General features: G+C 37.3%; 1 protein-coding gene across 2 annotated transcripts in view; it reads right to left on the minus strand.

Annotated features, from left to right (window-relative positions):
- Positions 1-635: 635 nt before the first annotated feature.
- msna (moesin a) overlaps positions 636-11,961 on the minus strand; it is a 24,652-nt gene continuing 13,326 nt past the window's right edge. The window contains exons 3-14 of one of the 2 annotated variants that reach the window (XM_056260078.1): positions 10,107-10,202; positions 9,340-9,462; positions 8,883-9,034; positions 7,783-7,866; positions 7,530-7,676; positions 6,028-6,124; positions 5,461-5,624; positions 3,915-4,045; positions 3,671-3,831; positions 2,693-2,785; positions 1,783-2,010; positions 636-1,525 (exon numbers count right to left, since the gene is read on the minus strand). In XM_056260078.1, coding sequence (XP_056116053.1) covers positions 1,361-1,525; positions 1,783-2,010; positions 2,693-2,785; positions 3,671-3,831; positions 3,915-4,045; positions 5,461-5,624; positions 6,028-6,124; positions 7,530-7,676; positions 7,783-7,866; positions 8,883-9,034; positions 9,340-9,462; positions 10,107-10,202 — 1,641 coding nt within the window. In that variant the 3' untranslated portion in view covers positions 636-1,360. The remainder of the gene's footprint in view (positions 1,526-1,782; positions 2,011-2,692; positions 2,786-3,670; positions 3,832-3,914; positions 4,046-5,460; positions 5,625-6,027; positions 6,125-7,529; positions 7,677-7,782; positions 7,867-8,882; positions 9,035-9,339; positions 9,463-10,106; positions 10,203-11,961) is intronic. The other variant, XM_056260079.1, reaches the window with a different exon arrangement.

The raw sequence follows: 11,961 nt of genomic DNA on the forward strand, positions 1-11,961 counted from the left end.
AGGCCATCATAAAACGGGTATCCCAAATGAGGCAGAAGAATGCTGCAAGAACAGTGCATTGGTGACGTTTTTAATATTTTATTGACAGTTGCAATGGAAACATTTCAAGCAGCAATCTTTTCTGTGATTGGTTGACAAAAAAAAAAAAAAAAAAAAACACCTGCAGCCTAAGGGTGAGAAATCACCCAGGAAACAAGAGAGATGTATATGATAAGAACAAACTTCATATTTATCACGAGATCCATTTTATTGTATATCAAAACAATTTAGATTATCTAAGTGTAAGATCAGAATGAAAAATTCTTCCAAAGCAGCTGGGGACATGTCATATTGCTTCAGTGCAGCATATTGCCACATGAATAAAAATAAAACTAATATAGACCTCAAAAACAACTAAGGCACTGCCTACAAGTGCAGGGCTACTTAAAATGGTGTACACTCTGGGTAAATACTGTTCAGAAATAAAGGGGAAAAAATAATCCCAGAAGATGCTTTTTAAGTGTCATTCTATTTAAGGATTCTTCAAAATAATACTGCGAAAAAATTCAAATGCCTCAAAACAACGAAACAGTCTCTTTTATAAAAAAAAAAAAAGAAGCTTAAAATAAGATTAGGATTAAAACCTAAACTAGAAATACAGTTTGATATTTTCTCTTTGTTTTCTCTTCAGTGAAAAAGGCACAAACAGGGAGCGGCCACAAACCTGCAGCAGTGAGAAACTATAACTAAAGGAATTATCAACAGGGATCTCACTCTCTCTCTCTCACACACACACACACACTTTTTGCTCTTGTGGGCTGCCGGTATTGGCAGAGTGGTTGATGGGGAGCAGGTAGCCATGATCTTAGGCATGTGTTTTAATCTATACTGTAGTTGTTTTATTAGAAAGGCACATAGATACAATGTTATAGCAATAGCTGGGCTATTGCACCATCACAATGGCACTGTGCAGTTTGATATCAACTCTACTGATCTGAATTACAGTCTTGGCACACTGACATGTCTCTCTGGAGTGCTTTCGGAGTTTATCATAAGACTAGAAAAAAACAATTCCTACTGAAATCCCGGTTTTACGGAATAAAAACCCTTTAGTTCGGTTATTCAGCAAACTGTTACTGTTTTCCAATATAAAAAAGCTACATCTAGGTCAAAACACAAAGCAAAAAAATAAATCTCCCTTATCATAATGCAGTAACCCAAACAACACTCCTGAATTAAAGGGATTTTTGAATTGTGCAGCATTATTCTATATTTGGCATTATTTTCTCTTGGAGTGGTGAATTGTTGGTACTGTAGTTCCTCTGCAGGCATGATGCAAAAGGCAGGCTGTAGCTCCCCCTGTTGGCTGACTGTGGTACATTTACATGCACTCGAACTCGTCGATTCGCTGTTTGGTGTTTCCAGAGCGGATCTGACGAAGCGTCTTGTATTTGTCGCGTCCTGCTCGTACGTTCTCTGCATGGATCATGTCGTTCTGGGTCTTCTTGGTGTCATCACGAGCGTTAGCAAGCTCAGAAGTAAGAGCCTGTGGGAAAAAGGAGACTTTTGAAAAAATGTTTTTGCTTGAAAGTAAATTTACTCTGCTAAAGCCTTTATTGTATGCAGTCCACTTTTTACTGAAGTGAAAAAGTGCAGCTTGGACATTTTGCAAGATAACTCCTTATTTGCTCTTCGCAAACACAAGCCAGTTTGGAATGACATGCGGGTGAGTAACTGATAAAAGAAGTGTTATTTTTGTGTGAACTATCCATTTAAATAGTGTTTGTGAATTAGTTCTTTCACCAGCAGATGTTTCTGCACTCGTTCGTTCTTCTCAGCCTCCGTCATGCGCTCTTCCTCACTCCTGTCTTTATAAGCTGCTGCGGAGGTGAGTTCGGCGGAGGCCTCAGCACTGCTGTCATCCTCATCGTTGTCGTTTTCGCTGTGCACTGGCTCTTGGACATGGGTTGATATGACTTTGTTCTTCAGCTCCTCTTTAGTCTTCTCCAGGTCCTCCTGCACCTGAGTGGCCTGGATAAGACACAGCACTACATTAACTCACAAAATTCAAACCATGATGTTATTTTGGAAATGATCAATTATATACAGAAAGCAATCAAAGAACGCAGTTACAATCGCTGAAGCTGTAAATCACACAGCGCGAGTTTATCTGGACACTTGCCAAAACTCCCATTATGTAATCAATCATGCTGTTACACTGCACTACGAAGCTCCTACTGTATTTACATCGTGTTTGCATCATTTATGGTAAAAGCATTCGTGAGAGTGCAGAAATCCCATTGCAATGATGATATCACTGCACTCACGCGATCAACAGACTGTCATCTGCTCAATGCTCATCGATGCAACCTTTCATGTGATGGGCATAGATCTAAATATAATGCTATAATCAACACTTTTCACGATTCGGTAATCTCGAACAGCTGTAATAGTAAAAACTTATAGTAAAGTATTCGAGAGGGTTCCACATGTAATACTCATTTCATTTGCAAAAATGTCAGCCTATCACAGCAGTGGGCGTTTACACTGAAGTCTGACAGCAGACACGCCCCTTCAAACAGAGCGTTTTAAAACAGAGGGCTAATCATGACCCCTTTAATTTTTGTCCTAACATCAATGACTGTTTTTTTCTGGATGGATGGACAGTAAGCGCACCGCTGTAAGGCCCCTGCTGACAGTTAACCATGTTTACCTTCATTTGCCACTCTGATGCTTCGTCCTCTTTCTTCTTTTTGGCATCTTCAAGCAAGGAGATCTTAGAAGTCAACTCTGCCAGTTCAGTGGCCTGTACACACACACACACACACATATATATAAATTCTCAGGCCCCGTTTACACTAGTGCATTTTCAATGAAAACGATCCCTGTCCATACTGGCGTTTCCACTACATTTCAGAAAAGGTCTCAGTCCACACTACACAACTGAAAACTCATGTCACATGACCATTCATGTGCACTGGGCATGCGCGTGTACAAGTGTTGTCGATTGAAAACAGTTGTCGATTGTTTTAATAATAGCTTGCCTCTTGTGCAAGTAGGCAGCTGCAGTATTATTAAATGCACAATGGCTGCTAAAAAGGACAACAAAGTCAGCAAAGCTTGTAGTTCCGTCTCCATGTTATTGTTTACACGGTAGTTGAGGCAGGTCTGTTATTGTCATCTTCCGGTAGCGTAATGGTCATATGATAGGGGCTTGATGAATCAGGGAAGGATACGCAATGATCCAGAAGACCCAATCAGTGAGCAAATGTGGGCAGCCACATCTTCATTTTCAAAAGTCTCCGTTTTGGTCTGTCTACACAGAGTTTTTAAACTAAAACGAAGCGTTTTCATGTCTCCGTTTTTGAGAGTCGAAAACTCCAGAGTAGTGTGGACGCCAGGCGTAACCGTAGCAAAAGTTATGCGTTTTAAAACGAAAAAGCACTAGTGACTAGTGTAAACAGGTCCTCAGAGTTGCATGGGAACAGATATAACTGTGGGTGTCCGGCACTCTGTGGTTGGATGAAGTTTGGTTCTCATGGAAACTTCAGAATTGTAGTTTGGTTACCGTGGTTACAACTGTAACCGACTGCATGGGTTGTGTAGGTGATATTGTGAGGTTGTCATGGTGACTAGAATTGCGCTGCCATGGTGGCTGGCAGTGTGTAGCTTGGTTGACACGGTAACTGACCAGATGCTCCTGGTTCTTCATCTGACTCTCAGATTGCTGCAACAGAGTGGTTTTGGCCTCCTCTGCCAGACGGCGCTCTCGTTCCAGGCGCTCGGCCTCCTCCTGAGCGCGTTTACGCTCCTGATCCAACTCCAGCGCCCTGCGGGTCTGCTCCTCCAGCTCTGCACACACACAATAACGAGGGTTTATTGATCATTAATGAATAAATGAAAGATTAGAAACAGCAAATTTCACCCCATCTCACCATGCTGAGCTTTTCTCGTCTGTTCCTCTATCACTTTGAGTCTCTCCATCAGCTCTTCTTTTTCTTTTTCAATCTTTTCTTTTTCCTTTTCAGCCTGCTCTCTCTTCTTACGTTCATCTTCCAACAAGGCCCTGCAACAGTGTGTGTGTGTGTGTGAGAGAGAGAGAGAGAGAGAGAGAGAGAGGGTGAAACACACAAACAGACAGATGCATTAGAAGAGGAATGTGTCCTTCCTGTCATTGTGAACAATGAAGTAATCTATACATACAACCATCAATTTATCAAATTAACACATGCACACACACAAATATAAGCATGAACACTATAAATTATCTCAAGGTGTAGGCTAGCTCCTTGTCTGCCTGATAAATATTTCATACAATCATAATTAGTGGTGTTTCGATTGTGAAATAATTATGATTCAGTGTTTTGAGTCTGAACAAGGCCTAAACTGAACCTTCGTGAACAAACTAAATAAAAAGTTGTAATTTTTCAACGAAAGTAGGCACTATTTGAAACATTTTTGCTTTAAAAGGAAATAGCTTTAATATGTTAATGTATGAACAATGTAACGGCATGTGTATTCACTGAAATGTAAGTGTACCCAATATTTAATTTATCGGTTTACTTTTTTAATACTTTTTCCTTTAATGCTCTTGTCAGACACTAATGTACACTTTTTGTTAAAGCGATAGTTCACCCAAAAATAAAAATTCTGTCATAATTGATTCACCCTCATGTCGTTCCAAACCTGTATGAGTTTCTTTCTACTGCTGAACACAAAGGAAGATATTTAGAAGAATGTTGGTAACCAACGAGGTGACGGTAGGCATTGACTTCCATAGTAGGAAAAAAAATACTATGGAAGTCAATGGCTACCGTCAACTGTCTGGTTACCAACATTCTTCTAAATATCTTCTTTTGTATTCAGCAGAAGAAACTCATACAGGTTTGGAACAACATGACATTTTAATTTTTGTGTGAACTATGCTATTAAAAGGCTGTCAGGGATTTATGTATTTTTTTCTTATTTATGTTTATTTATTCATTCACTTTCATTTACTTTTTATTATTACTATTCTAAACAAATGTTATGTAACACCCTTTCATTTATAACAACAAAAAAAAACAGTAAAAAAAAAACTAAAGTTGGTGAACAAGGAATGTGTGTTAATTTAGTAAATCAAGTCAATATTGTTCAACAAGAAAATACATTTATAAATGTGTAAACATTTTAATAAAAACAATATGACTTAATTCAGTCTGGAATGACACAGAGTTTGTGAATCAATCAGATGAATCAATGATCCAGTTACTTATAATAGGAAAAAGCACATTAACTGGTTGCCACCTATTGGTGTAATAATGTAACATACAGAAAGAGTCACTGAATGAATCAGTGGACACATCTGAAACTCTTTCGTTGAGCAGAATCAAAATATTTGAGTCACTGGAAAGAATCCAAATCACCACTGAAATGATCACAATCCAGATCAAAATCAGAGCCTCTGTGTGGTGTTATTCCGTCTCTCCTTTTTCCTCTCACCTTTCCATCTTCTTGTGGTTTTTCTCCTCCTTGGCCTGTGCCTTCATCTGCTGGACCTCGATGGTGTCAGGTTTACGGCGTCTCATATAAAGCTCATGGTTCCCCATGCACAGAGCCAGAATCCTCTTATTGATGCGTAAACGCTGGGCATAGAACACAAAGTCCTGTGGGGAAAAAGAGAAAACATTATATACCTACTTCCTATGTCTTAAAATACTGCATACATAAAAAGCTCCCCAAGTTTAGGAAGAGAGCCAAAGAAAGCCAGGGGAGGGAGTAAGGGATCAGGAGCTACAGGAAATACTGAAGAATGAAATAAAAAGGAGACATGTCCACATCTAATCTCTTATTTGCGTCCGTGATTGTGTAACAAAGAGAAACGTGCAGCTTTATTTGGAAAGTCTTTGGTGTATACTGTGATTTCACCATCCTCAAATCTCTCATGAAACATTACAACACTTCACTGCTTTGCAGCAACAGCGTTGCTATTGTCTAAACCCTGTTTGCAGAAAAAAATGGACAGAAACTGTGATAAATCAGACAGCAGGAAAATCATGTTTGACATACCGGGGCTTTTTTATCAATGGGTTTGATGACAAATTTCTTATCGTTGAAAGAAATGTTCCTAATCTCACTCCAGGGGAAACCAATTTTAGGTGTCATCCTGAAAAGAGAGAAGAGGTGAGTCAGTTTTTTGGCACAGTAATAAATATCACTTTCCATAAATAGGGTACAAGATGCCAGAAACTTTTTGTTTGTTTGTTCTTTTTTAAAACAAATGGTCAGTGAAAGCAAGCGCTAAACTAAAACAATGGATGTCAAGCTCATGAGGACAAAGTAAACATTATGCGGCTCATTTTATTTGTTTTTGATTGTACTTTTTGCTGAACATGCCCGTGTTAATAAAATTTGGAAAATATCTAATACAATACAGTTTAAAACTGTAACTTGTGTGATTTTGTAATAAGCATTAAAATTAAATATAATACTGTTTTTAAATTATTGGTGGTGGTTTAGGAGATTTCCCCCTTATATGTAAAGCGCTTTGAGTACCCAGAAAAGCGCTACATAAAATGTTACAAATTATTAATTAATTATTAAATGATATGTTTACAATTAAATCATTGACACTACTGTTCAAAGTTTTGGGGTCTGTTAGATTTGTTGGTAACTTTACAATAAGGTCTCATTTGTTAACATTAGTTAATGTATTAACTAACATGAACTAACAATGAGCAATACATTTATTACAGTATACTATTTATTCATCTTTGTTAATGTTAGTTAATAAAAATGAAGCCATTCATTGTTTATGTTAGTTCATAGCGCATTCATGTTGAATACAACTTTTTATTTAATAATGTATTAATAAATGTAAAAATTAACAGTAACTAAGATTAATAAATGCTGTGGAGATATTGTTCATTCTTAGTTCATGTTAGCTAAAGTAGTTAACTAATGCTAACTAATGAAACCTTATTGTAAAGTGTTAACGATTTTTGAAAGTCTGCATGATTAAAAATATATTATTGTGAAATATTTTTACAATTTAAAATAACTATGTTCTATTTGAATATATTTTAAAACATAACTTATTCCTGTAATCAAAGATGAATTTTCAGCATCATTACTTCAGTTTTCAGTGTCACATGATCCTTCAGAAATCATTATAAGCTTATTTGATGCTCAAGAAACATTTATTATTATCTATGTATAAAATGGTTGTTCTGCTTAAAATAGACAAATTAAATAAAATAACTCTTATTTTTGATCAATTTAATGCATTCTCTAGTGAATAAAAGTATTAATTTCTTTAGAGAAACTACTCCAAACTTTTACACACATATTTTCTGCAGCATTTATTTTAATATAATTTTTTACAATATAATGTCATTACGGTCACTTTTGTTAAAAATCGAATGCACCTTTGCTGAATAAAAGTATTAATTTCTTTTTTTAAAAACAAATTCTTACACAACTTTTATATTGCAGTGCATTTTTTTACCAAATCTATTTTTGACACGTTTCAAAGCCGTTCATTTGTTTATGAATATCAAATGTATCAGTACTTGTCAGTCTGCTCGTAGATGTTGAGTCCCAGGGCGTCCACACCCAGCCACAGCTCTGATCCTTTCTTATTCTTAATACTGAAGTAATTCACACCGTACATCTCCAGATCCTGAGCTATCTTCAGATACTCCATCATCGAGTCCTCTCTGAAACACACACATTATCACTCTGTCTGGTGTGTGTGATTGACAGGGTCACTGCAGTCAGCGATAAAACAGAAAAAAAAGCAAGAGCGCATTCCATTGGCTGTACCTCAACATGCCCTTGTGCTCCTCGTGCCAGACCTGAATTCTTTCCTCCCATTGCTCCTTATTCAGCTTGTGCTGTTCCAGAACTCTGTAGAGAAAAGATTACACACACATGCTCAAATTTAGAATCTCAAACATGTTCTTGACATGTTCTTTGGCTGATACCTTCTAACCAAAACATTAAGTACTGAGTGATATACCTTATCAGGTTATACGCCATATTGAATTTAACAGATGAAAACAAAGCTGTGAGGGACAGACGTACAGTCTTTACAATGGCACACACTGTATAAAGGTCCTAGATTTTCACAACTCACAACTTTTAAAACTGTTTTACGGAGTTTGTCAGCTGAAAGTTTTTTTTCCGCAACAGCTGAACAATCGGATTGTTGTTAAACAACAGTACAATACATCGAACGCACTGTACTCTATCCTTCACAGCATTGTTTTCATTCCTGTCAAAAATTAAATATGACACTACTCTGAACATTTCTATTGCTTTAAGGCTACACAAGACTTTGGCCATTTATCACTGTAAATGACGTCCCTGACAAAAGTTATCCGTGCACAATGAAACAACTAATAACAATTAATTAAAAAAAATAATTGTCAGCTCTATTCATTACAGATTGTAGTTATTGCAGCCCCAGCACAAATAAGTTATTATACATCACTCTTGGTGCATTTCAATATATTGGTGGATTAAAGTCTTTCATTGTAATATTCTTGATATTTTAATTTTACTTGACTGCACTGGCTGGCACTATTGAATGAGAACTGAACTGAGTTGGATGAAGACATCACTGTTTTCTCCAGAGCTGCTTTATAACGGGAACATTTCATAATTGATGAACAGTTATTAAACAATGACATCTATTGCCATTTGTAAATATTGTACAGTTCATCATACTGTCAATATAATACAGTTTTAAGCTTTACTGATTCCTTTTATTAAATAATTTCATGCTTAGTGATGCTTTGGAGAAACACTCATACACCTCATAAGAAAACAGATCAGAATAAGCCTTCTGTCAATCATCTGTGCTTCGCCACTCAGGTCAAGCACCAGTCGCCACAGGTACTAAAATATCTGTGTAGACACACCTCTGTGGGAGCAGTTTCTCACTGGACAGGTATCCAGGAGCGTGAAGATCTTTGTTGTAGTCAGCGTATTTGGCCTGCACTGCATAAGACGCCAGCAACACTGCAGTCTCCGGGGGGCAGTAGATATCATCGTTCAGGATCCCCTCTTTCACCTTAAACAAACCAACAACAGGAATGAATGCTTTAATGTTGGCCTATACACTGCAAGTATATCTGCCGGTACAATTCCTTCACTGACAACCAGATTGAGCAATATCACATTATCACTTTACAAGACCCAGCATTCATTTCCATACACTCTAATTGACATGCATTCTGTGTCATGTTTAACCTTCCCTACACAGTACAGACATGTATAGAGACACGCATGTGCACACACAAACACACACACACACACACACACACACACACACACACACACACACACACACACACACACACACACACACACACACACCTGAAGGAAGAAGAGTCTTTGAGTCGCCTCTTGAATCAGCTCCTCAGAAACGTCTTCAGGGTAAAACTTTCCTCTAAATTTAAACAGCAAAGGACTCTCCTTGCGGACGTCTTGAGCTGTAACCTAGACAACAAGGAATAAACAAGAATAACTTTTGGTTTAACAGTCATTTAATTAAAAAATGACATTGAACAGGCAGGTGGAATAACGACACTTTCTTTGATGCACACAAAAATGATTGAGATATGCATTACTAAGAAAATTGAAATTATGAAAGGCTGACAACTGCAGGTTTCACTCAAAAGTAATCAGCAAAAACTGACAGCAACATTACTGATGAAAGTGTTAGTTGACTTTTTTTCAATGATAATTAAGATGAGAATTAAACTTTTTTTTTTATTAAAATGTAATTAAATTTTAATTCAAGTATGCATTTGTGAATAACAATGGTCTACACGTAAGCCGTATCTAAAACATTAAAGATTTCCAAAGGATGAAGAATTCACAACACAGCAAATACACATGTTGATAAATGTTGAAGATGGTTAAAACATTTGAGAAAGTTTGGCCTGTTACACTGACAGTTTCAAAATGTATGCACATTATGATCAACCTAAATGTTATTTTTTGTTTACTAAACGTATAATCAAATGAAATTGTGACATTTTCATGAGAAAAAAAATACATGACAAAAAATATATAGATCTATAAAATGAACCCTCGTGCTAATGGGACACTAAAAAGCAGCTATATTCATAAACACATACCTTCTTGTTGAGTTTAAGCCAGGTGGAAAAACCTTTGGTGTCCTGGTATTGGAGTCCAAAAAACCACACCTCCCTTAATCCGATGGTTTTCACAACCTATAAAACAGACACATTAAATAAAATGGCATTTTTGCACAACCATAGTATGTGCATCCACTCAAAGATTTTATAAGTTCATAGGATGTGGAAAAGAGAAGACCGGTTTATCTTGCTTTCTTGTAATAGAAAGACCTGAAAAAGGCTACATTCACACTGTCAGTTTTTGGGATTGACAACCGCATTTACTTACAGGTGTGAGTCTCGAAATGTCCCATTCAAACAGCAACTTGCAGTAGCATCTCAAATACTGTCTGTATGAACGTGTAACGGGAATAAAAAAAAACGCATTCTCTTGCCATTAACCATAGCGACAATGACCCAAGTAATATCAAAGATAGTGACGTCCTTAAACTGAAAAGTCTTATCACTTTCGTAATTTCATACGTCAAATCTTCATTGTCTGAAAGCAGCTTTTATATCTGGCTGGAGAGTGGAGCATTTGAGTTGAGCTTAGAACACAAAACTGGCGGGAGCAGAACAGTGACTGGATCTAAAACTTTCAGATGTCACACAGCTCATTTCTCCATCTCTGTAAGTTACCGAAAGCAAAACCACAAAGAAAACCAGCAACACACAGTAGACACGTGTTTGTGCAGCGCAGAATGGCTCTCTTGCACTGTTCACACGGCGCAGGTTTTACGAGAATGTGGTTGTGAGTACTGAAAACTTATGGGTGCGAGTTCAATTATAAAATGCAGTTGTCACGTAAAAAAACTGAACTATGTGTGAACACAACCATATTCAGGACTCAAATACAGGACTGTCAACTGTATTCTGCTGATGAGAGTGAATGTGGCCAAAGAGCCTCAAATTCCCCTTCATGGACCATTTGTGGTGTGTGTGGGGGTGGGGTGGGGGGGTCACAATAATTGTAATGCACTTTTAATTAGCCAATTTTTATAAAATTAAAAAATTAAAAAATATCAGTGGACTACTTTCACAATCCTTAAAGCTGTCATGAAATACTTTGTTAGTGCACATTACTAGTCTTGTGGTGAACAGTCTGCTTCCGCTGAGAGATGTAGAGGAGGTGCGCTACAATAAAACCCTGCCATCTCTTCAATATTCCGTTTCACTTGTAAAGTAAAGTTGGTTGCGACTTCCAGTTCACATGGAGTTAAACTTTAATAACGTATCAGATTTCACCTTCAGTAAGAACCACCAGCACCTCCAGGAGGCAAAATGTTCAGGAGGCCATATAATCACTGCCACGTGTATTAAGCTTTAAAGCAGGAGTTAGATGCTCAAGAGATGCTATGAATGTGATGACATATGCAGAGAAGACACGGTTATTTCCGGTCAAGAGGGTGTGTGAGACAGAGAGCAATGGAAAATGTGAGGTGCTGGCTCACTACTGGAAAAATGCTGGCTCACTACTGGACCGATCAAACCGTATTGTGTCTGAAAATGATGCAAGTTAAACAGAGACAGAAAGAAAAAGAATTGTGTGACTCATGAGAGTGATGAGTAAATGTGGAGAAAGAGAAAATAATGGAGGAGGCAGCTGTGTTTATATATGATTTGTAAACAAAATGACGCTTCTTTCTGTCTCTTTTGAATATAACGTCATGCTGTCTGCACTGCTGGATGGTTAGTAGCAGAAAGTTGGATACACTGCTAGGATACACATTCATTTGTATTAAAAACAACAACACACTAAAGTACCACATAGACTAGGGATTTTCAAAAAATACCAGTAATTCGACAAGTATTCAGCAAAGTAGAAGTAATTCTGCATTAAAAGTTTAATCTCAAT

This window comes from Rhinichthys klamathensis, unplaced genomic scaffold (assembly GCF_029890125.1).
Source record: "Rhinichthys klamathensis goyatoka isolate OS25496 unplaced genomic scaffold, OSU_Roscu_1.1 h1tg000172l_1, whole genome shotgun sequence".
Taxonomy (NCBI): domain Eukaryota; kingdom Metazoa; phylum Chordata; class Actinopteri; order Cypriniformes; family Leuciscidae; genus Rhinichthys; species Rhinichthys klamathensis.